This window comes from Penicillium verhagenii (assembly GCF_028828195.1).
Source record: "Penicillium verhagenii strain IBT 33310 chromosome Unknown utg000007l_segment0_segment0, whole genome shotgun sequence".
In the NCBI taxonomy this organism is placed as follows: Eukaryota; Fungi; Ascomycota; class Eurotiomycetes; order Eurotiales; family Aspergillaceae; genus Penicillium; species Penicillium verhagenii.
The window spans coordinates 3,271,804-3,295,674 of record NW_026643171.1 but is presented as its reverse complement, the minus strand read 5'-3'; the positions used below and the strand labels follow the sequence as shown (position 1 = coordinate 3,295,674).

The following is a 23,871-nucleotide window of genomic DNA, read 5'->3' as shown; positions in this document are numbered from 1 at the left end:
CCATGGCCACCGATCCATCCACCTATAAGTTGAACCGTTCGTCATTCCTTCCTCTCCTTTACCCCTCTCCAAGACTGACACAATGGCTCTATAGACTCCATGATCCGGGTTAAGGACCCGAAACGATCTTTGGAGTTCTACAAGTTCCTTGGCCTGAGTTTGATCAAGAAGATGGACTTCCCACAATGGAAATTCTGCAATTACTTCCTGTCCTACGATGGTCCCCAATCACTACAGGGAGAAACACACTTTACCGACCGCAACGCCAACATTGAGCTCACCCATAACTACGGTACCGAGGACGACCCCAATTACAGCGTTGTGAATGGCAATACCGAGCCACACCGAGGCTTCGGTCATCTCTGCATCTCGGTCGACAATATTGAAGCCGCATGCAAGCGCATTGAGGATGCTGGATACCCTTTTCAGAAGAAGCTGAGCGAAGGTCGCATGCGTCACATTGCCTTCGCAAAGGACCCCGATGGGTACTGGATTGAGATTATCCGCCGCGGTGACGAGGATGTTGGCACTACTACCGACCCATCGACTTATCGTCTCAACCACACCATGATTCGCGTCAAGGACGCCGAGGCGAGTCTCAGGTATTACACCGAGTCTTTGGGCATGACTCTCGTGCGCACTAGCGAGAACCCGGAGAATAAATTTAACCTTTACTTCCTGGGTTATGCCAAATCCAACCCCGAGATTCGGGAAGGTGCCAAGAACCCAGTCTCTGAGTGGGAAGGTCTGTTGGAGTTGACCTGGAACTATGGCACTGAGAAGCAGGAGGGCCCAGTCTACCATAACGGTAACACGGAGCCTCAGGGATTCGGTCATATCTGTAAGTTTCACCTTTGTCAGGGTTCCCTCGTGGATCATAAGCTTGGACCAGTTCAATATTAATTTGCTTTTCCCTCCGCAGGTATCACTGTGGATGATCTCCCAGCAGCTTGTGAGCGATTCGAGTCACTGGGTCTCCCCTTCAAGAAGCGCCTGACCGATGGTCGGATGCACACGGTCGCGTTTCTGCTTGATCCCGATCAGTACTGGGTTGAAGTGATCCAGAATGAACGGATCAAACCTACCAACAACTGGTAGCAACTAAAATTGTAGGATTGGAAATAATGTCTGGCCATAATACTTGAGTTATGATAGTAGAACAGTCCTGCTACATGTAGTTGTTACCTATTGGGAAACATTTTGTGAATATAATATACTTATACTAATTTTGGATATTATTTCACAAACATTCCAAGTTGAAACATTCTTAACATTGAATCCAGGTCCAACATTTGAATGTTCAAATCGCCTAATAACCCCCGTTTTCTAGATGTTGGATGGGGTAGCTTAATAGCTATTATCTCATAGGCGGACACGGTGGACCCTTGGGACCTTCCCCGCCCCCCAAGTTGGAACTCAGAACGAGGCGTTTTTTCAACTTTTGCCTTAAGGAAACCTTCCGAACCCCCCGTTTATCCCCAGATTCAGATCAAATCACACCTGTTTAAAACGTGATGCATACGTTAATGATGCAGGATGAGCTGACACGCCACATCCGGTAAATTCTCGTTGATATCTGACCGAGGACTCGAGCTCTCTATGCTACGGTCCTCATCCGCCACCCCCACACTTGAAATCGACCGGCGGGATCCCGAAATCTGGAGGGCAAACTCCCCTCGTGGAAAATCTTCATCATGTCGCCCGATCTTGAGAAGCCGAAAAAGGCACCCAGGAAACACGTAACTACAGCATGTGTACCTTGTCGCGAAAGTAAGATTCGGGTATGTCTTCGCCCCCCCCCCCTAATTTCGCCCAAAGATCAGCGGTATCTAATTCTTGGTTCCTTGCAGTGTGACGGATCAACGCCACATTGCCAGAATTGCCAGCGCAAGGGTAAAGATTGCAAGTATCAACATGGCGATGATAAACGAAAGTAAGGACACACCTCAACATGGCTTTTGATGCATAGCTGGAAGCCCTACGCGGTACTTGAGTCCAGCAAGACGCGGGGCAGATACGTAAAGTCAAAATTTGAGAAAAATGGGCAGAGCTGATTTCCCCCACTAGGGTATCTCTTCGAGCTGCCACTGAGCTATTCTCAGCTAGAATAGATCAACTATGTCAATTTATCCACGACCAGGGGCTAGTAGCCCCACCGATGGACCCAGAAGATGAGGCCGGCATGGACAGGGTGCTAGACACTCTCCAAATCCCGCGTGGGGTCGTTAAAGGAAAGATTCCTGTTGTAGGAGATGGTCAATCCGAAATTGAGACCAAAGCGTCGGGAGACTCAAGCACATCTTCAATCCAAAGTCCACCTCCTATATCTCCGAATGGACAGATGCGACCAAGAAATGACTCGATGACCCCCGAGTCGAATGCTTCACAAGGAATGATACCGAACCAGCAAATTCCGTCGACCGCAGAGCCTTGGAATCCATTTGATATGGTACGGGGTCCTCCTGACAACCAAAACTTCGTGCATTGGGGCTTTACGCTCCCTACCGCGGAAAGCCTTGATACCATCTATGCTAATATCAACAGCGGATCAAGCATGCAGTTGAATACGGGTCTGAGCCCGGAAAGCTTGCAGCTTGGCATGGACATGGCACAGCAGCCTGGTGTGCTGCTGGGTCAGCTCCCAATGGAACAACCCCAAGACTCCGACAGCGACGATGAGAATGAGGCCGAAAATGACGTTATAGAACAGCTGTCTAATCGGATTGGAACATTGAAAATCGCAGGAGATGGCCATTTACGGTTTTATGGTGCGACTTCTAACCTCAACCTTGTCGATGTGTCTGCCACGCAACAACGTCAGAGGCCAGATGCACGCACTGTGCGTCACGATGGCCAGGATATTCTCAATCATCTTCGAGTTGGTCAACCGGTCGATCAGGCTTTAGAGGACCATCTTGTCGAGCTCTACTTTACTTGGCAGAACCCTAGCATCTATGTGGTTGATAAAGATATGTACATGACCGCACGATTAAAGTGGCGTAACGAACTTGACGATACACCGTTTTATTCAGAGGTTCTCACTAATGCTATGTGGGTTCTTTTGTTCTTTGCTTTAATTGACCAGCCTTGGGTACTAACTTATCACACAGGTGTGCCATCGGGAGTGCGTTTGAGGCGCGTTACCACCCTACATTCATCACATTCCCAAAATCATTAGCCGAGTTTTTCGCAGACCGAGCCAAGGCACTCCTAGAAATTGAACTTGATTCACCCTGCGTCGCCACTGTTCAGGCACTTGTGCTTATGAGCTGTCATGAGGGAGCATCGAACCGGGATGCGCGAGGCTGGCTGTACAGCGGTAAGTGTTTTGACATGGGGCGCATGTTCAGAGACGTGAGTCGCTAACGGATACTTTAATTAGGCATGTCCATGCGCTTGGCTTTTGATCTTGGTTTACATATTGATATGACATCATACGTTAATCAAGGCGATATAAGTGTGCGTGAGGCTGATGTGCGACGCACGGTGTTTTGGGGAAGCTATGTTGCAGACCAGTAAGTTGACAAAGAACCAGCAGCATCGGGTAAAAATCTGACCATTATAGTTTCTGGGGATTCTATCTCGGTCGCCCATTCCGTATGAACGCAGGAGACGTCAGTGTGTCGAAGCCTGCGTCCAGTCTTGGCCCTGAGAAGGAGACGGTTTGGAAGCCATATGGGCTTCAAGACAAAGATTTTGATAATTTATTAAAAGACCCCACGGAGCTCATTTGTAGACAGTTCATTGTTCTATGGGAGATGATTTCTCCCGTCGGTCATATCCTGTGCGCTTTCTCGTGAACCCTTTCAATTCGGTCCTATTGCTAACATTGATTTAGGTATGGATGCTCCGATATTTCTCGTCATGATCTACAAAGGCTATGTTTCCAGGTGACTGAAGATCTATTTGCTTGGAAAAATAACCTGCCCTCCAACCTTGAGATCGATTTCGACAACGATACCACTCCAGTACTCCCTCATCTGCTTGTCCTCCAGTAAGTCGCTTGATTTTGTATCAAAATTGCAACGGACACTAATGACTTTCCAGTATGCAATATCATCAAATAATCATTTTCTTTCATCGTCCCTGGGTTTCGAAAAGCTACATTCAACCTCGCAGCCCTCGCCAAGGACCCGGCTACCACCACGCCCGACGCATGTGCATTGAGTCCGCCACAGCCGTCGCGCGCCTTCTACAAATATACGAGAAACATTACACGTTCAGACGAATGACCAACCAGGTGGTTGCGATCATTTTCAGTGCCGCACTCATGTTACTCTTCGTCACTGTCTCCAGCTCCCCGCTAATGCCCACCAAGGCTGGCGAAATGAGCCAACCTCACCCCCGTAACGCTGAAATGGTTGCGTATTTGAATCTTTGCTTCCGCGCACTCGACGAGTTAGGCCAGTCATTTGAGAACGCCAAACGAACCCGTGATTACCTCGTAACCCTTCAACGACGCTGGCAAGCTCACATGCGTCGATCCGGTCCCCGCGCCAAGCGGCAGATCAGTAGTGCGAACCTACTATCGGGCTCTGCACAGCGAAAGTCATCTACAACCCAAACACATACTAGACAAGGCTCAGATTCCTCGCGCAAGAAGTCTCGGGTCGCTGATATAGATGTGCATTCTTACACCTCGCAACCGAATTCCATGTCAAACAACAATTCTGTACCCTTTGCTGGTACTTCATACCAATCTACTCAACCGCAAAACCAGCAAAACCAGCAAAACCAGCATCAGAATCATTATGTCCAGCAGGCATTTACGGGACAGGAAACTGGAGATTTTGATTGGATTCGAAACTCTGATCTAAACCTCTTGTCCGGAAGTCAAGGCTTCTGTAGCGACCGCAATCCCCTGGGAGATATATCAACACCACAATTTCCTGGTGATCCGAGCATGCTGCCGGATCTAGGAGATATGGAAGGGTGGTGGGGATCGCCGAATGCTAATTCAGGAATGAAAGGGCCAAATTTATAAGAGGGGGTCCACGTGAGTGTGGCTGTATATTTGTATAGATTCTTTCATTCATATTTCGTGGATAGCTACTCATGTTTTATTATTTGGTTTTTTCTTTTTTTCTTTCTTTAAATAGGTGTAATGAGACCGGCATCTACATAGTAAGTGCTTCAGGGATGGCTGGATACTAGGCTCTATTGAACAATGCACCTATCTAGTAGTCATTGATCATCACTACTCTCTTTATCAAATACATCCTCAAAATAACTTGCCAATTCCTGCCCAGAAAAATCGTCTACTCTCGAAAGAGTCACCACTCGCTCTCCGAGGCCTTTCTCGTGACCCCAGAAACACGCCTTTCGCATAACAGACACCATCTCCTCGCCCTGCTGCTCAAGGACCGTAGATTTCACCGCCGAGGTCTTGCTGCTAGCAGCGATCTCTGTTGAGCCCACAGGTCCATTTAAAAATACCCGCACCCACGGTAAAGTTATTTCCAGTCTATCAATCCCATGATCAGGTCCTACCCGAGGTTCATTATTGAGGCCATAATCTAACCCATGTGGTGGCCAGCGAGAGAGCGCTTTTCGACGACGAACGGGCAGATCAATATCCTCATCTGCGACCAAGTCGGAGTATGCATTCCTATCCCTTGAACTGCCATCAGGAGAATCTGAACCCTCGGTAGTTATTGCCTTGGTAGTATTCTTCAAAACGGGAATGGGATAGTTCAGGCCAGTAAGATACTGAGGAAACGTCTTAGGAATATCTCGTCCCGCGGCGCGAAGAAATAAGATTGGCGAGGCGAACGCATCGAAGCATCTCTCAAAGGATGTGAAAAGTCGATCCCGGGCCTCAAGAAGAGGGACTAGATCTGGTGCTGCGGATTTCCGTCTTCGTGGTCGTTTTTGCTTGCTTGAAGATTCCGAGTCTGTGATCCTTTCATGGGCACAGTGATCGTCTAATCCAGGCCAGTCACAAATAGGCTCGTAGGCAGCCACAGCGTGTACAGATTGCGGTTCTGTGAGTGCTAGCATCAGTGCCAGCGAACCGCCAATATGGGAGCCGAAGACTGCGAGTTTAGAAGGTTGAAGATTTTTTCGGATCCAGTCAAAGCCGGCGAGGGTGTCATGTATCGGAGTTGGATATTTATGAAAATTTGTAGAGTGAGATTCTGAATTTGATACTAGCTCTGGCTCTGGTTCTGACTTTGGCGCTGGTTCAGCGCTTCCAATCGAAGAGGATGCATTCTCTGTTTCTCCGAGGCGAAAATTCACAGTCACAACTGTCGCAGAAGTCATGGAGGCTAAATTGGATTGCAGGGAAGCCCCAACGGGCCCAAGAGCCCCTAACTCTCCCCTCGACCGAGAGCGGAGTCGATATTCAGAATCAGGATCGGATTTTCCTGTTTGCTCACTCACCTCGGATCCCTGGAATACGGGGCCCGATGGGAGGTAAAGAATCACCTTTGATGTAGGTGATTCATTATTAAGATTCTTCGCTGGTCGCGTCACCCTGTAGAATCAACGGCGTAAATAGATGCCCTGGTAATCAATCAGATTTAGACCTATCTCATGTACCTTATTGATACCGATCCATTGTTTCCGATCGGGAGATCGAATGTCTCGTCGCGGCAGGTTGATACAAACCGGACTCTATGAAGGAAAAGATGGGACTGGAAACCAGTTCGGTTTAGGCGCTTTACGCGTGCATGAAGAATTAAAGCGCGCATCAGTAGTTGCAGACTTGCAGACTTGCAGTCATTGGTTCAAGTTTCCGTCAAAATACCCAACTCGTTACACCGCCAAATCACCCCTTTGGAACGCGAAAACGTCCCCAGAACTTGACTTATTCCATGCTGTGTTTATAGATTACAACTTTGCTTTTTTATTACTTTCAGGATTGAGATCAAAATTATTTCAAGTTGTTTGCTGCTATTCATCACATTACAGAAGACGCAAACTTTCAAATCTGCCAGAGCCTTAAGCAGCCCGGGGATTAAGTCAATCACCAATGTCCATGTGAAGTGTTCCCAAGAGACTTTCCAACAGTTGCAGATGCAGCCGGGTCATCTATATCTAGAGGCGCTTCTGTATCGTCATCTGGTACTGGTTGTATGACCTCGAGACTGAGCTTCGGGTCCTTGGAATAAACACGCAAACCAACCACGCACACAGCATTCCAGGGATCCGCAGCAGGTCCTTCAATCTGGGACATCTGGCGAGCAGATTTGTTGTCCATATCATCAGGCGGCATGTCAATGTCACTGTCGAATTCAAATCCTTCTAACAACTCTAGGTCGTTGACGTCCAGATGATCCATAGCTAGACGTTTGTTCAAGCTGGGTCGCGGCGACTCCGTCCTTCGACCATGAGGCCCACCGGAAGCGTGTCTAGGTTGCAGCCCATTGAACTGAATTGTTGGAACAGAGCTGTTAGGAGTTGGTCGCGGCTCACTGCTATCACTGTAGACACTCTCTGTGGGCGACGCGGTGGGCTTCTCACTCATAATCTGAGTGATTGGCAAGGGCATTGGGCAGTCCATTGTTCCATTGGCCATAGAAATGTTCTGACGAGCCTCCATGCGCTGCTCCCTTGCAGCCATCTTGCGATCGCGAATCCATTGGATCTGCATTCTCCTCTTGGTTTCATCGCGCAGCTTCTTGCGCTCAAGGGCCTTTCGTCTTTCCTGCTCGTAACGTTCTTGTTCCGTATCGCTAACCAGACCCTTGGCATGAGCAAGATCATACGAAAGACCAACCTGCACCAGCTTTTCTCTTCTGGAGGAGGCAAGGCGGCGTACAATCTCGTCAGTAGGCTCGACCTCTTCGTTTCGGAATGCAGTGATCTTCATCAGAACATGGTAACGGCCTGGGTCAAGGTTGATCTCGGCATTGACTGATCGGCCCATAAAATGGCTGCTATGACTGCGCACCATGTATTCCTCGTCATCTTCCTTTTGGACACGGAATTTTAGGACAAACGTATATTCGCCAGCGAGGCCTTTGAAGTATCGGGTATCAAGCTGTTCTGACTGTCAACAGACATCTCGTGAAGCCGATCGGATGCCACATACCTGAGAGAGAACGATAACGACTGGGCCGCCTTGGGTAACATTCATGATAAACTTTGTGCTGTGATAATCTGCGGACCAGGGAACATTGAGTGTCGTCCATTGTTGCGTGATGGTCCAATCGGGTCCGAAAAGTCGGGTGCGGTCAAAGTGTTGATATTTTCGAAGAAGATCGTTGTAAGAAATCCAGAAGAACTAGATGAATTCAAGGAGTCAGCACAGTCTATCTCACACCGTGTTGCAATGCACATACCCCGTCGTTGCCAAATTTATGGCCTAGCAGCTGCAGCCATTCAGCAGTCCACTCCTCGGATCCATCACCCCAGGCACCGTGCCATTCTTTCTTGCCCCAGGGATTCCTATACACGTTAGAAAGAGTAAGAAGAAAATGGTACAGAAGAAAAAAGATAAGCATTCCTTACCTCAGACGAAGAAGGCGATTCCCCTTGATCTCTCGCGCTTCCATAATGGAGTATGAATGGTTCTCTGAGATCCCCTTTCGATCTCGTGGAGGACCTTTATACTGTGGATCCAACCAATTCGAAAACATTCCTGTTCCACAACCGAACAAGAACTCCTCGTTGACTTTCATCAACTCCTCATTCCAGAACCGGTCTTTGTCCAGGATGTCATTCGACAGGATCTCCGAAGTGACACCCCCAGTCAAATCCTCAATGGCTTCACCAACAAACCCACCCTCGATGGCGGAATAATCACCATGGGCTTTGGCAAAGGCCTTTTCTAGCAAGGGTAGCCAGGTCTCGTTTGGATCAGCACATTGTGCAAAGTACAGAGCTCGAGAACCTGTCTGCCAGACTCGACGATACTCTTCTTCAGCATCTGTGCCAATTCTGTCATCCCAAAGCGGACGCTCGTCAATCGACTCATCATAATCAGCCGAACGAAGATACAACTTGTCGTCCACCATGCATTGTTGCCATTCTCCATCTGTTAATTGTCAGAGATAAATGCACCAAGTCTATACCGACAATCGGAGACGTCAATCCAAAACATACCGCGATAGAACACGAATCCATAGATTCCTATAGCCTGGCACTGGGCAACGCAGATGTTCTCAATCAAATGTTCCTTGTTGCCCATGGTACACAGCGCAGCCATGAGCCAGCAATCCCCATCACGTCCCTGGCGCACATCTGACGCCGTCGGTCCATTGACATAGAACTGGGGGTCGTTGAAGATTTCCTAGATGCATCATCAACATGAGTCCACATCATTTGCTCCCAAACAAGATGACGTTGGCTCTTCATACCGTCACTCTCTTCACACCCAGAGGCATCATCTCCTCGTTCGTCTTATCAAGCCCAAACAAATAATTCTTGCGCCCGGATTTCAAGTCCAACTCAATGTCAAAATGCGGATCCGTATACTTCTGGTTGGCCCGCTGACACTCCTTCACAATGCGATCCACGGACTTCTGACACTCAAGCTTCGCCTGCTCATACGACTTAACAGCCTGGTGACCCTGGATTACACCATTGGGGACACGCTTTGCGCGTGTGCGCGCATAGGCGTTGTCCGGTAGAACGGTGTAGACTTTGCCAGGGTATCTTGTGTTGAACTGTTCCCAGAATTGCTTCACAGATTCCTGTGGGGCCTGGCAGCGGGCCCGGTGCGGAGGACGGCTGTTAGATCGGGAGGAAGCAGCACCGCCGGAGTACATTTCATCTTCGAACTCCATGGTTTGTTTGTTGTATGTAGCTTTTTCTTGACGATCACATCAAAACCTGAAACGAAGCTCAACTTTGGAGATCCTGGCTCTTCACAGTGCTTCCGTACCTGGAGAGCTGAATGTGGGGAGAGATTGTCGTGTCTCATTCAAATGTTCCCCAGAGTTGCGTTTCAATTCATTAAATACTTTCAACCCCAATATACTTTGCACGGCCTCCCACGGCGTCGCCGGTGCCGAGACTAGTACATTATCGCGTACATCAGCAGACACGGGATTCGACCATTCATGCCCTCGGATCTTTGTCGTAAGGCTGCAGGTGCGTGCGTTAGACTCATAGCGCACTAGCGAATGAACAAGCGTCTAGGCCAAGCCTGGCGCTGATGGCCCCCAACTTTTCATCTCAGGTTCAGCTGTTGCGTACAAATAGCTGCAGGGTAGGATTTAACATAATCCGCCCCCAAGAGCTTCGCCTCAACACATCTATTAATGGGGACGCAGAAGTGGGTTGAGAAGATTCTCATACGCCCAGGTCCGGGTTTCTGGGTTAAACTTGTTTCCAAATATAAGCACTTGTTCGTGTTGATGTGGGGCCCGGCTCAGCTCTGGGTATCTGACACGGAAGGGCACACGATTAGCATAGAGTAGGGAGACCTGATTGGAGGAATAGATGAAGATGACATTCAAGTTGGCTGTGCTGAGCACTTAGAACCTTGGAACATCTACTCCATACTTGGATTGTTTTAACCCGCATGAAAAGGGGTATGTACGCCTTGCATTGACTAAAACCGGTGATAAAAGTAATCCCCGCCCTCCTGGTCATTCCCCCGATGAACGCCAAGTACAAAAATCAGAATCAAAATCGAGAGAAGAAAAAAAAATGAAACACATGTCCCCGGGGAGCGTCTGCAGGCCAGCCCGTCGTGAATAAGGTTACACGAAATTAAAAATCATTCCAGTCAAAGTCGTTCAGTGAGTGCCGTTGTGGTTGCGGCCCGAGTAGTGGGAGCTTCCGTGACGGAAGTATGGATGCATGCAGGCTTGTTTCGCGGAAAGTCGATGCGCCGGGTCATATTCGAGTAAAGCCTCAAGAAGCTCACAGCCAGCTGCCTCCAGACCAGGGACAAGGGGGGTATCGGGACGCTTCCACTTGGGGAAGGTAGCCTTGTAGTCGGGGAAAGAGGTGACACCGGGCCAGGCGTCTTCGTCAGGAGTACCAAGGATACTATAGAAGAGTTAGTCCGACCGATCAATCCGAAAGTGAAAAAGAAAAGTGAAAAAGAAAAGAGAGAAAAAAAAGAGAAGCACCGACCGGAAAATCTTGAAGATCTCGTCAATTTCCGAGTCACCGGGGAATAGCGGCTTGCGAGTACACATCTCGGCGAAGATAGCTCCGACGGACCACATGTCAACACCGGTAGAGTACTGACGACCACCAAGCAGGATTTCCGGAGAGCGGTACCACAGAGTAACAACCTGTACCAACCGATTAGATATTGATCCCATATTTCCTGTTTAAATCCAGTGGTAGGCGCGGGTATACTGACCTCATGGGTGTAAGTTCGCAGGGGTACACCGAATGCCCGGGCGAGACCGAAATCAGCCAACTTCAGGTTACCCTCAACGTCGATCAGCAAGTTCTGTGGCTTCAGATCTCGGTGCAAGATGCGGTGGCTGTGGCAGTAGCGAATGCCCTCAACGAGCTGAGCCATGAATCTCTTGACCATGGCCTCGCCGAGACCCAGGTTGGCACCCATCATCGTGCCATCGGGTAGAGCCTTTCCACGGCCACCCTCGCTGACTGGTAGAGCCTCCATGTATTTCTTCAGATCGAGATCCAGGTACTCGAAAACGAGGTAAAGTTTGTGGCCATCTGCGTGAACGATGTTCAGCAATTGAACGATGTTGGGGTCCTGCATTTCTTTGAGGAGAGAGATCTCGCGAATGGCGGTACTGGGGACGCCTTCATCTTCGGCTTCAAGACGAATCTTCTTGAGAGCAACAATTCGATTGGGGTGATTAAGCTCGCGGGCCTTGTAAACAACACCGTAGGTGCCTAGGGAGACGGAGACGACGCGTGAGTTCGGGTCAAAACAAAGCAAAAGCAGACTTGGGAGGGATCATCAATCCGGCCACGCAACACCGTCCAGAATTACTTACCCTCGCCAATCTTCTCGATTTTCTGGTAGTTTTCCATGCTGGCTGGGGGTTTGTATCCTGGTCTATTCTCAATCCTGTTAGAAAACGCCATGGTTGGGGAAATTGAAAGGAAGCAGTTTGGGAGCAATGGGTAGAAGGATGGAGGAAGCAAGGAGAGGGAGATGGGGCCAATGAGACGTACATGTTAATGAAGAAATTATGAAACCACGGGGGATGCTCTTTGGTTCCAGCTCAGGTCCCCACAGCAGGAATTGTTGTTCGTCTGGAACTTCTTTTTCTTTTCACCTGGACAAAAAGAGCAAGAATTGAATTGGTTTGCGTTTCAAGGTGGGGAGAAAAACAAACAGTGGCCCCCGCGTCGTGAAGGCGGTCAGTGTACTAAATTGTATGGAAGAGATGAAGTTGACTCTTTTCAATGTTTTGGTGGATTTTCTTTTGCAAGGTGTTGTCTGAAATATTCAAGAAAAAATTCAATTTGTATCGATCTTATCAACATTGAAAATACTTGAAGCCTGAAATTGCTGATGGTCCCCCGAACATTTGAAGTTGGGAACATGGACCCAGTATGTACTACAGTATGTACTACAGTACTAGTATATGCTGGTATAACTGGAGAATCAAGCTATATCGAGGTGTGTGATTTATAGATACTTGTGCAGGGACATTACTACTTATTTAGTCAACTGGTAGATAATATGAACAGTTGCATATTATACATACTAGTAAACATCTGTAATGTCCAATGTTCCTTGTAACTCGTACTCACTCGTTCGTACTTAGTACTCCCCGCTGATTTTGTAGGTACTTACCCCCTCTCCAAAATGACCCCAACACCCCCGCTCACAATGATAAGAGACCTTGAATGCTTACAAAAATAAATCTCCCTTTCACAAACTCTGTCCCCGTCTAAACTGTCAACTGGTCCCTTCACCTTATAATGGCAGGAGATTCCACCTGGCGATCCAAGGGCGCAGCCAAGCGTCAAGCTATTCTCGATGCCATTCCGGAGAAATGGCGATTCCAAGAGCCCGTGCCTGCTGCGACAAAAGTCCCGGATGTCACAGGAGCTTACATCCAGCAATATCTCAGTGAGCGTGAGGTCGAGATCACCGAATCTGATGCTGTTGATATCACAGCACAAACAACCACCGGTAGTTGGTCAGCTGTTGAAGTCACAGAAGCCTTTTGTCACCGTGCTGCACTGGCTCATCAGTTAGTAAGTGGTAGCCATACGCAAACAAATTACAGACACCAAGGACTAACGCCATCAAAAAAGGTCAGCTGCTTACATGAGATTTTCTTCGACGCAGCCATCGAAGACGCCAAGAGACTCGATGCCTACTTCGCAGAACATAAAGCTCCAATTGGTCCACTACACGGTCTCCCAGTGAGTCTGAAAGATCAATTCCATGTCAAAGGAGTCGAGACAACAATGGGATACGTAGGCTGGATCAACACATTCCAAGGGAAATCCAACGACCCACGTCGGACAGTAGAGGAAAGCGAACTGACCCGAGAGCTGCGCAGCCTCGGCGCCGTACTGTACTGCAAGACCAGTGTTCCTGCAACTCTCATGGCCGGTGAAACAGTCAACAACATCATCGGCTACACTTGGAACCCGAAGAACAGACTCTTATCTTGTGGTGGAAGCTCTGGTGGTGAAGGAGCACTAATCGCTCTTCGAGGATCACCTGTCGGCTTCGGCACTGATATCGGGGGCAGCGTCCGAATCCCCGCCGGATTCAACTTTCTATATGGGTTGCGTCCGTCATCCGGACGGATCCCGTACGAGGGTGCTGCTAATTCGATGGATGGTCAGATTTCAATCTTGTCTGTTATTGGGCCATTAGCACCCACGGTACGCTCGTTGACAATGCTTTTCAAGGCGGTTTTAAGCCAAGAGCCCTGGTATCATGATCCACTGGTCTTGGAACTGCCATGGCGGGATGAAATTGTTCAAGAGACTCATTCTTTGATCGAACGCGCTGGAAGTGGTGAGTCGAGTCTTGCGTTCGGGTTCATGGCCTATGACGGTGTGGGTCGCATTCACCCCCCGATTGCGCGGGGCATGAAGATTGTCGAACAGACTTTAAGACGATTGGGCCATAAGATCATCACCTGGAGCCCACCCTCTCATGCTATAGCCCATGACTTAGCTGTATGTATGCCCGGGCTCGTTAATAGAGAGAATTGGGGTTTGAATTCTCACTGACTGGAATAGGCCCGAGTTTTTGAAATGGATGGTGGCATCGATATGAGGCACCATTTTAGTCTGTCTGGGGAGGGGAAAGCAACACAGGTCATTGTTTCCGAAGAAGGAATCGAGCTCAAGGCCTCGGCAATCTCTGCCATCAACATTACAAAGCGGGAGTACCAGAAACAGTACATGGATTACTGGAATAGCACTGTGGAGTTGACCGGCACAGGACGTCCCGTTGATGGAGTCTTTTGTCCACTAGCGCCACATGCCGCGGTTATTCCTGGCCAATACGGTCATGTCGGATACACCACTTTTGTGAATGTGTTGGACTACACGACTGTGTCCATTCCAGTGACTTTTGCGGACAAGTCCGTGGATGTTTGTCCAGCCGACATATCTGTCTCCGAGCTAGAAGATCATATCGAATGGGATTGTAAGTAAACCTGCTGGTCATTGATATAATCTCTCGAGGTGTGTCTTTTTTGCTCTTTTCGCTGACAGCCAAGCAGATGATGCGGTCACATACGATGGTGCTCCTGTTGGGGTCCAGTTGATAGGGAGGCGATTGCAGGAGGAGAAAATTCTGACGATTGCCGAGTATATCGGAAAAGAGATTGCCCAAGAGCAGAAATAAAGAAACCAGACAAGTGGGAATGAAGATAGCGTGATAACAATGTTTCAGCTTAAGATTATTCGACTGATGTTTCTAAGTGAGACCAATCCATGGCTAGGTTAACTATACAAAGGGTATATGCTGTCAGATCATCCATTCGTAGGAGGCCACCAAAATTCTCTCAAATATAAGAATATGTTCATGGCCAAAAGACCAGAAATCATTTATCTGGAAGCGGAAGGTGGCGTTTGGCCGGACGGAGCTGCCAGATTAGAGAGAATGGGAGTGGAGGAAGATGGCCAAGGGCCGCATGGCCTAGCCGATGAAGGAGCGGAGTCAGAAGACGGCGCGGCTGGGCCGTCAGCTCCATTCATCAAACGAGGACGCTTAGCCTGTGGGGCGCCGACGCTGCCACCCGGTGGGCTGCGGGGATCGGCATGCGAATATGGAGAAGCGTAATTTGCCGAGGAAGCAGGCGTGGATGCTGTACCCGCATCTGGGCTCATAGCGGCGGCGGACTGCAGAGGTCGCAGGCGGTTCGGATGAGATGAAGTATCTTCGCCCGGTCGGGGAGGTCGCACATTAGGACTTTGCTGCTGGCTATTATCTAGATCGGCGATTGGAATGCCACTAGTATAGCCGACTCCAATTCGGCCCATACCCTTATCATGCATGACAACGCGTTTCCATTTGCTGACGACGTGGTCGTAGTCCCAGCGTGTGGAATCCGGAGTGATCTGGCTCTCTTTCGCATTCAACTCACGAGCGACATCTCGAGAGATTGGGAGAGCGTCGGGAGGGAAGAGAGCGAATTCGCGGGGCCACTGGCATGATCCAAGTCGTTCCACTTGGGCTCGCAGTTGATTTGCTTCTTGTTGGACCCGGGCTAGCTGCTCATCTACCGACTTACGTTGCTCCGCTTCCCGGGCAAATGCGCGGGTCATCTCCAACTGCCATGATTCACGACGAGTCTCGTGGGGAAGGGAGTTCCAGTGATTATAAGCTAGCTCCAGATGTCTCAATCCGATTTCCTCGTGTTGCCTTCCGGTCCGATAGATCATGTTGTGATCCATTGTCACCCCCAGTTTCGCGTGGGCGCTGGAATCCCCTGAAATTTGGTCGGCTTTCCACTGCGCAACCTTGGAGCGGAGTGCTTGACGGATCATTTCAAGGTGCTCCATCCCAGGTGGTTGGAGTGGAAACGAATTCGGCGAGGAAAATGGGTGAGAAGCGAACAAGCTCGGCGGAGGGGGAAGGAGTTGGAGGCATAGGGAGGGGAACGTCTGGGTTTGGATATCGAAATCGAAGGGCGATATTCTAGGCCGAAAACGCGAACTTGAAAAAATGGCATTGTTAGCGTGCGACAACGCCAGGTTAGGGCAGGCTAGGGAATGACCTACGTTGCAGCTTTAATATTATCGAGCACTTCGTGCAACGCCAGCTCGAGCGCTTTCATGGTATCAGGGTTGTTGGCATTGGCACCTCGGCTCGCATAATCCGGCAGCTGCAAGGAGCCCGCCCGCGACTGATTTGGCATGACTCGTGGCCCGTCTAGCACGCGACTTGGGTTTGGAATATCGTTGATGACGCCGGTTGCATGCCAAGTCGGCGTATTGAACATCATGCGCGGCGGGGGTTCGCGTGCCTTGGATGCCGATTCTCCAGTGGTAGTATAGGGGTCGACGGAGCCCTTTTTTTGGACGTGATCGGGGCTCTCGTCATGCTTGCCAGAATTCGTGCGGGCCTGCCGACGAGTGATCCCACTGCGGATGCGACGAATTTCCTCGACATCATGAACGCCATCAGGCTTCTTCTTGAACAGAAACTGATCGAGATGGCGACCAAGTGACGATGAGGTAAACGGCTGACCGCAATACTGGCAATTTCGGTCCTTGGACCCTAGATTGGCACCGGATTTCGAGTTCGACTGGTCGTCGGCCCGCGAGCCTTCAGGCGACTCCCTGGGGGTTTCTTCCTTCATAGTCAACCTTTTCGAGGGCAGGATGATGTGTTGGGGGGTCGGGTAGAGGACAGAACGAGCAGTAAGATTTATGTATATATCACAGCATGATAGAAAACCCTGCTAGCTTCAAATGTTATTGTCACGAGCGATCGCTGGGGTAAAAGGGAATTGAATTTGGAAAATTGGGGGCGGAGAGAGAAGAGGAGGCGCCAAGCTTTTCAAGCGCGGAGAGCTGTTACCCAGCACTTGAGTGCTCAAGTGCCCATATAACAAGTGGATTTCTAGTATTCTACATAGTCTGGACTCTGGATCAACATTTTAACCACGTTCCTCCATCTTCAATCTTTGTCTTTAGTCTGGACCACATAATAATTGATTTGGTTTCAAACTAAGACTTCAAAGACTCTAGATATTCGTGTTCCATCAAGCATTCGCTACTTTTCTTGTCTTGCGTGCACTAAACCACCGTTTCATATCCCGAACCCCGTGGAGATACAACCAAGAGAACAGGAAGACAACCATAAAATTGAAGATCACATATGCCCAGAAAATCCCCTAAAGATATTTGTTAGAGTTCTCGTTATCAAATGGAGACTTCAGGAGGCAATCCGAGGTGGCCAGGTGACTCACATAGTTCCTCCATTTGTGTGAATAGAAGACATTGAACCCAGCAGCCTAGGAAACAAAAGTCAGAGGCAGTTCTAGGCAGTCCCGTAAATAACAAAAGTTGGGGACTCACAAATTCATCTCCTGTGGAGTATTGACAAAAAGCACACATCCCATTTCCGGCATCACTGACATAGCCGCCAGCTTCCTGAGCGTAAGGTCCTGCATATTGTTGGCAGGTCAGTCCAGAAGGCGGACTGAAGTGAGCTTCTTCTCGTTCCACGCAGCGGACAGGAACATTATGAGTTACTACACCCAAGAATCCCTCTAGCAGGTAGTGGAAGGGGGTGAGCCAGTACATCCACGATTGCCAGAAGTGGGGTAGGGCAACATAGGGGACAATAACACCGCAGAATGAGACAACAAAAGTAAAGAATGTAGGAACTAGCAAGGAGGCAAATAACTCATTTGGAGCAAAGGCTGCAATGAATTGTCCAAAGCCAACGTAGAAGCATTCAAACAGCATAAGCATCATCCAAGTATAGCCGGCGCTAAACGAGTCGCGCGGGAACCAGACTCCCCAGTACCTAGATTCGATGAGCTTTTATTAGCAATATATTAAGTTCAAATTTAACCGATGCATGCTTTCTTACCAGCAATTGAAATACACAGATCCTGCAACAATCGAATATGGAAGCTCGGGTAAAATCGTGCTCACAACGAAAGCAGTCCAGGAATAAATCTTGGAATTCGACTCTCGAGACTGGTACAGACCTCTAGCATGAATGTAACGGGGCTGCAGCTGCTGAATAAGTGGTGGTGAGATAGTAAGTGTCATGAAAACAGAGAAGAGCCTTGACTGCATATCAATATAGCTGTTTCCCAGGTGCCAAAACGTGAAGGTGTTGAAAAGACCGGTAAAGATGTGAAGCATGAATTTACCCTGTGTCATACGTCAGTATATATAACAGAGGCTCCAAATGTGCATTGACTTCAATTATTGATGGACTTACAAGGATGTAGTCAGGGAGTCTCCAATAAGCCACGAAAGTTCTCTTGGTCACTGCCACGATCTGGACATACAAGGGCATGGCATATTCGCGATTGTCTCTGGCATCCTCATTTTCTTTGCCACGACGATCGCGAATGATTTCATCCAACTCTGCAGAAAGAGCCTTGGACTCTGGGGTGGCGTCCCATACGTCGCCCCAATCCTGACCTTTATATTCTGGATTGCCCGCTCCAATCACTTCGAGCATGTACTAAAATGAAAATGTCAGGTTTATAATGCAGATAAATGTATGAAATAGATAAATGAAACTGACTTCAGCCGGATTAGCATGTGGTGAGCATTTCTTCCCACCATTTCGTTCAAAATAGTCAATCAGTGTCTTCGAATCTGACCCCAAAGCACCGTTGTAAACAACCCGTCCACCGCTCTGAAGCAAGAGCAATTCATCAAACTCTTCGAAAAGAACGGCCGAAGGTTGGTGAATTGTGCACAGAATGGCCTGTCCAGCATCAGCTAGTTTTCGGAGGAAGCGAACAATATTGAATGCTGCTAGCGAATCAAGCCCCGATGTAGGCTCATCCAGGAATAAAAGCAACTCTGGCTTGCTAGCTAGCTCTACCCCGATGGTGAGTCTCTTGCGCTGTTCCTGGGTCAATCCCGATCCAGGAGATCCTACTGTTGCGCCAGCGATAGATCGCATCTCAAGCAGATCAATCACCTTCTCGCAGTAGTCATATTTTTCTTGCAGGGGAATCTCTTTGGGTTGTCTCAAAAGAGCGGAGAACCGTAAAGATTCGCGTACTGTAGCAGTTGGCTCGTGAATGTCCATTTGCTCAGCAAATCCGGTCGCACGCTGAAAGCTCTTCGGAAGGGGGCTATGTCCATCTTTTGTTAGATTTTGTGGACACTCGAGGTAGAGAAAAAAATTTTAAAATGCTTTGAAAATATTCCAATGAACCAGACTTACTTTCCATCAACGAGGAAATCACCGGTCACCACGCCAAAGTTGATCCGCTGAGCCAGTGCATTCAGAAGTGTTGTTTTTCTGGAAAAAGAAAAACAACGAAGGAATTAGCATCAATTGATTCGTGCCCGTACATGGTCAAATATCCGGCAAACTTACCCTGCGCCTGATGCGCCCATCAATGCTGTAAGCCGACCTGGCTTGACATAGCCGTTGACATTTTGCAATAGCTTCCGTTGTCCACCTTTGTACGGGATGGTATAGTTCACATCTTGCCAAGTAAAAATCAAAGTGTTTTTAGCGATATCTTGGACTTTCTCCTTGGCTTCATCATCTGTCAAGCTTGCCGATGGCGCCTCTTTTTCGGTGGTCTCCACATCCGCGGGTCTTCCTGAGTTTTCGATGGCGGTTTCAACTGCTTTGGGGGCCTCGCCTCTTTTGAAGACTGTAACTGAGCTACCGCCCTTATTAGGCTTCTGGATTTCCATTCCAAGCATGGTCAAAAAAACGAAGAAAAGGAACCAAGCAATAATGATGCCAAAATTCCTCCATAGGTGGCTGCGAGAGTAAGTGTAGGCTGCCAGTATGTAATCGGACCCCTGAACGGTGAGATTGTTAGGAGAGCTGCCTTGAATTGTGCAGCCTTGATGGCCAGCACTTGCTGCTGGCCCAGATGGGACAACATATGGTGCTTCGCATTGGATCGCCAGATTATAAAACTCGTTGGACATCATTGCTTCAAACGCATACTGAACTGGGTTGATCCAAATAAGCCATTTGAGCCATGGATGCATCTTCCAGGGCGGAATCAAATATCCTTATCCGATATTGTCAGTGTCTGCTTCATATGTGTCTAAAAAGATAATTAGTGGAAACTTGATATTTACCTGTATATACGATCAGTGCCTGGATGGCGACACCGGTAATTCGAGTAGCTAGAGATTGTTAGCATCAAAGTAAAGAAAAAAAAAGAACAATGTTCTCTCACCAATATCCAATGAAGCGCAAAGCGCTCCCAGAGAACGGAAGAAAGAATACATTGTCATGGTAAGTATAAAGATAAATAGCAGATTAATGAAGAACTGGGATGGTGTTCTGGCAAGGTTTGCCATGCTAAAAATCTATTTGTTAGCTCTGGAGTTGAAAAGAATGCGGAATACTTGCAAGTATACTACGATGTCGAAGATGACAACTTGGATAAACACCAATGGCACATCTACAACAACTTGGGCCAAGGCATATGCAGCTGGTCGATAGAATGAACTATTTTCCTTGTAAGCTCTTGTTCCACACTCCCAGAACATCGGTACTTACAAGCTTTTGTGTTTCATCAATATGGGTCTGCTTTGGAAAGCAGCTGTAAGTTCCGCAAGTGCAAGCAGAGAATTGAATAGAAGGATAAAAAACATAACACCGCCTCGAGTAAAAACCCCAGAACTAGTATCAAATCAACATTAAATCATCCAAGACATTATAGAATAAGGACCAACCTGGTATTGGGAAGATTGTAAAACAAGCTTCCCACAATCAAAGCTTGGAAGGTAATCACGCCCCATTTGCCTGCCAAGGCTGCTCGATCTCCAAACATCACGAGAAATTGACGATGAGTGAGGATCATGACCTGTTTCCAAAATGGGACTGTGTAGTTTTTCGTAGTGGTGTCTTTTCTCAGCATCTCTCTTTCGTGTTCGTGGGCTTGTAACTCGTTCTCAAAATCATGGATGTCCGAAAGTCCGATCTTGGAAATGTCACTTTGACGGTATACTGCTTGAAACTCTTCCGCTGTACGGGGAATCCGGTTTTCCCATCCTGGTTTGATACGTCTTGCATGCGGGTCACTGACGGATGTCAAGAAGTCTGGTGTGGTCCATCGTGGCGGGCACTCAAATCCCAACCGTTCAAAATAAGGCTTCGCATCCTCTGAACGACCAAAGAATGCACACTTTCCGTCCTCGATAAGCACAACCTTATCAAAAAGATTGAACAAATTCTCGGAGGCCTGGTAAAGGGCAACTAAAGTGGAAACCTGGGCCGTGTTGGTCAAGCTCCGTAGACTTTGCACATATTCCAATGCCGTACTCGCATCAAGTCCTCTGGTAGAGTTGTCCCAGCATTGAGTGCTAGCTTTGGTCACCATAGCCTCTCCAATTGAGACACGTTTTTTCTCTCTTTCTCGTGTGAATAAGAATGTTAGCAAAACTTCAATGTGTCTATCTTAAATAGCCATAATTTGACATACCCTCCTGAAACGCCGCGAATAAGCTCATTGCCAACTTTAGTTCCCATTGCATGTTCAATCCAAAACAACTTTGCAATTGCAGACAGAAATGTTTGCTGATAATCTTTGCGGCTTTCTCCAGGAATCCGTGACTCTTTGTTTGGTGTTCGGGTCTTGAGCGCAAACAGCAGGGTCTCTCGGACAGTCAATGTAGCGTAATGAAGGTCATCCTCCGGATTATAAGAAACTGTTTTTTTAGCTTCACGAGTGATGATGGCCTCTTTTCTTTTTTTTCGCCGCATACCTTCAGAACGATAGTTTTTGGACATTGCTTCAGAGTCCGTTCCACCATATAAAACATCTCCATGAATGCTTTCGTATCCATATCGCTGGTTGCCGATGACCTTCAAAAAAGTAGAACAACCTGAGCCAGGTCGGCCTAGAACCAAAAGCATTTCTCCGGGTCGAACACAGCCCTTGTGGTAGAAAAAAAAAAAGTCAGAATACGGGGTTTTTTGATCGGAAGGGAAATGTATCATACTGTGAAATCATCTAAAATGGTTCGGATTTGGTGCTTCCCCTGCCCAGCTCCTCTCTGGCCTCGAGTGAACAGTCTCTTGATGAGCCTCGGCAAACCAAGAAATATGTCACCATTGGTGGGCTGCAGGGCTGCTCCAAGGCCCAAGCCCTTTACGGTGAGGTTCTTCCAAACCACTCCTGCATGTCGTGTCTTTTCCTCTTTGGAGCTAGCCTTCCGTTCATGACCGAACATACGTGAAATCAGCTTCTCAATTTGAGCCCATTCTTCGCCTTGGTGACCCGAAGCTTGGCTTCTTCGTTGGGTGAGTGTCTGGGTGAGCTCAGCCCGGCTAAGGTGAGCGTCATTTGAATCATCGTCGGATGCCTTTGAGATGACACTGCGGCTTTCTGCGAAATCCTCTTCTCTGTCTGGTTGGGAAGGGATGCTGGCAACCGCGGAGCTGGATTCTCGTAGATAATCTGCCTCTTCGGGAGTAGCGAGGGTTTTGTCGCTATGAATGGAAGTATTTCGATCCATTTCCCGAAAAATAGAGAGAATGACGTCGGGTGGTTAAGTGTTGGTGAACTGCTTCTTATTGCTACGCGTCTGGCACTTTCCTTCATTGAGATTCAATGTTGCGATCCTGCTGGGGAAGAAAGAACATGAGGTTCCCTTTCAAATGTTGTCGAACAGGTGTTGCAGCTGTTGCTTACATTAAGAACACACAGGTATCTCAGCACAGTAATATTGAGATGGACGAATGCATATGATTACGTCAAATATCAGGTCCCTCGATGACAAGGTTCTCGTGTTCGGCATCGGAGTGTCGACTTGACCGACCTGACTTGACCGACTTCACCGACCTGTACCCACTTGTTTCCAAAAGGAGTTAAAGAATTCAAGAAATTGGAAAGGAACGACCAAAGTTCTTGTTCTGGCAAAGTCAGCTTGCTATTTCCGATTATGTGAGGTGCATATCCCGATCTGGGCGATGCAACCACATCGAAAATCCCAAGGTTGAACAACGGATTCAACGATGATGAAGTCATCGATATCCATCGATCAACCCTGATCTCTTTTAACCTCTTTCACATCTCTTACTCTCGATTTCGATTATTTCACGGTGAGTCTTTTTTGGGGGCGGGGGATTTTGGTCATATTGATCATTCCATGACCCCGGGAACCTCCGGTCTATCCGGCCCCTGCATTCCGACGTTGTATTCTCAAGTCAATGAGACCTTGTTGTAATCCTCCAAGGTAGTTTGGTTACTTAGACATATATTGCTCTCAAGTGCCAGTACTCATGCATCCCAGTTTACATGTATCGTAGATGGTCTTGTGACCTCCAGGGATTGCAAGGTATTCCAAGGCTACACAAGCTGAAAATTAAATGCATCGTCAGCTTGCCGTCACCTGCACATCACGGTACCAATTTTGTCAAAGGTTTATGAGATCAATCCATGCATGTGTCCAGCTTGTATTGGTAGCAACGTTTGAAGTATTGGACAGGAGTTGAACAGTTCCGGGTTTTTACCTAGTAGGTACCCAGCCTGATTCTCACTTGGCTGTTGTTAGGTATTCAGTTTCAGTTTTGAGCCTCCAAAACACATTTGTCGACAACGCCCTTCATTAACATTTGAAACATTGAAGAGCGTGGCGTGTCACTCCTTTTTTTTTTTAAGGCATAGTGGCAAAGACCAGGGTGGATTAAGCCTCTTAAGGAGACAGCATGGATTTACGTTGACTTTGAGGGGACTAGTAGGTGACTTGTAGATTACTAGTAGATTACTAGTACTACTCCGTACCATTACAGCCTACAGATTTCATGGATATTCTGGGAAATAAAACTCCCGAGGTCTGCTCTGGTCATCCAGGCGTTCTCATCCAAGGTTT

The 23,871-nt window shown here is 48.1% G+C and overlaps 8 protein-coding genes across 8 annotated transcripts; 3 read left to right on the top strand and 5 right to left on the bottom strand.

Annotated features, from left to right (window-relative positions):
- Nucleotides 1-2: 2 nt before the first annotated feature.
- On the top strand, nt 3-1,098 carry N7466_007882 (lactoylglutathione lyase GLO1; the record flags this gene model as incomplete). Its single annotated transcript, XM_057167271.1, has 3 exons — nt 3-36; nt 95-841; nt 923-1,098. 3 exons carry the CDS (start codon nt 3-5, stop codon nt 1,096-1,098), a joined length of 957 nt encoding a protein of 318 aa, XP_057020312.1.
- A 596-nt stretch (nt 1,099-1,694) lies between these two features.
- N7466_007881 (transcription factor domain-containing protein) lies at nt 1,695-4,984 on the top strand (the record flags this gene model as incomplete). The annotated part of the gene is made up of 8 exons (XM_057167270.1): nt 1,695-1,781; nt 1,851-1,933; nt 2,068-3,051; nt 3,111-3,319; nt 3,383-3,515; nt 3,566-3,784; nt 3,839-3,994; nt 4,048-4,984. 8 exons carry the CDS (start codon nt 1,695-1,697, stop codon nt 4,982-4,984), a joined length of 2,808 nt encoding a protein of 935 aa, XP_057020311.1.
- Nucleotides 4,985-5,184: 200 nt separating this feature from the next.
- Nucleotides 5,185-6,264, bottom strand: N7466_007880 (uncharacterized protein; the record flags this gene model as incomplete). The annotated part of the gene is made up of 1 exon (XM_057167269.1): nt 5,185-6,264. The coding sequence occupies one exon, from the start codon at nt 6,262-6,264 to the stop codon at nt 5,185-5,187; it is 1,080 nt and encodes a 359-aa protein (XP_057020310.1).
- A 706-nt stretch (nt 6,265-6,970) lies between these two features.
- N7466_007879 (uncharacterized protein) lies at nt 6,971-9,734 on the bottom strand (the record flags this gene model as incomplete). Its single annotated transcript, XM_057167268.1, has 6 exons — nt 6,971-7,987; nt 8,039-8,230; nt 8,289-8,394; nt 8,458-8,983; nt 9,052-9,238; nt 9,306-9,734. The coding sequence occupies 6 exons, from the start codon at nt 9,732-9,734 to the stop codon at nt 6,971-6,973; spliced, it is 2,457 nt and encodes an 818-aa protein (XP_057020309.1).
- Nucleotides 9,735-10,691: 957 nt separating this feature from the next.
- nimX (cyclin-dependent serine/threonine-protein kinase CDC28) lies at nt 10,692-11,919 on the bottom strand (the record flags this gene model as incomplete). Its single annotated transcript, XM_057167267.1, has 4 exons — nt 10,692-10,947; nt 11,035-11,198; nt 11,270-11,778; nt 11,883-11,919. 4 exons carry the CDS (start codon nt 11,917-11,919, stop codon nt 10,692-10,694), a joined length of 966 nt encoding a protein of 321 aa, XP_057020308.1.
- A 900-nt stretch (nt 11,920-12,819) lies between these two features.
- Nucleotides 12,820-14,716, top strand: gmdA (putative general amidase GmdA; the record flags this gene model as incomplete). The annotated part of the gene is made up of 4 exons (XM_057167266.1): nt 12,820-13,098; nt 13,159-14,040; nt 14,104-14,515; nt 14,592-14,716. 4 exons carry the CDS (start codon nt 12,820-12,822, stop codon nt 14,714-14,716), a joined length of 1,698 nt encoding a protein of 565 aa, XP_057020307.1.
- A 203-nt stretch (nt 14,717-14,919) lies between these two features.
- Nucleotides 14,920-16,676, bottom strand: N7466_007876 (uncharacterized protein; the record flags this gene model as incomplete). The annotated part of the gene is made up of 2 exons (XM_057167265.1): nt 14,920-16,030; nt 16,096-16,676. 2 exons carry the CDS (start codon nt 16,674-16,676, stop codon nt 14,920-14,922), a joined length of 1,692 nt encoding a protein of 563 aa, XP_057020306.1.
- Nucleotides 16,677-17,081: 405 nt separating this feature from the next.
- On the bottom strand, nt 17,082-22,515 carry N7466_007875 (putative ABC transporter; the record flags this gene model as incomplete). The annotated part of the gene is made up of 14 exons (XM_057167264.1): nt 17,082-17,213; nt 17,289-17,333; nt 17,398-17,851; nt 17,918-18,207; nt 18,278-18,526; nt 18,590-19,151; nt 19,244-19,321; nt 19,400-20,057; nt 20,128-20,175; nt 20,229-20,353; nt 20,731-21,408; nt 21,480-21,705; nt 21,763-21,934; nt 22,000-22,515. The coding sequence occupies 14 exons, from the start codon at nt 22,513-22,515 to the stop codon at nt 17,082-17,084; spliced, it is 4,233 nt and encodes a 1,410-aa protein (XP_057020305.1).
- Nucleotides 22,516-23,871: the final 1,356 nt, after the last annotated feature.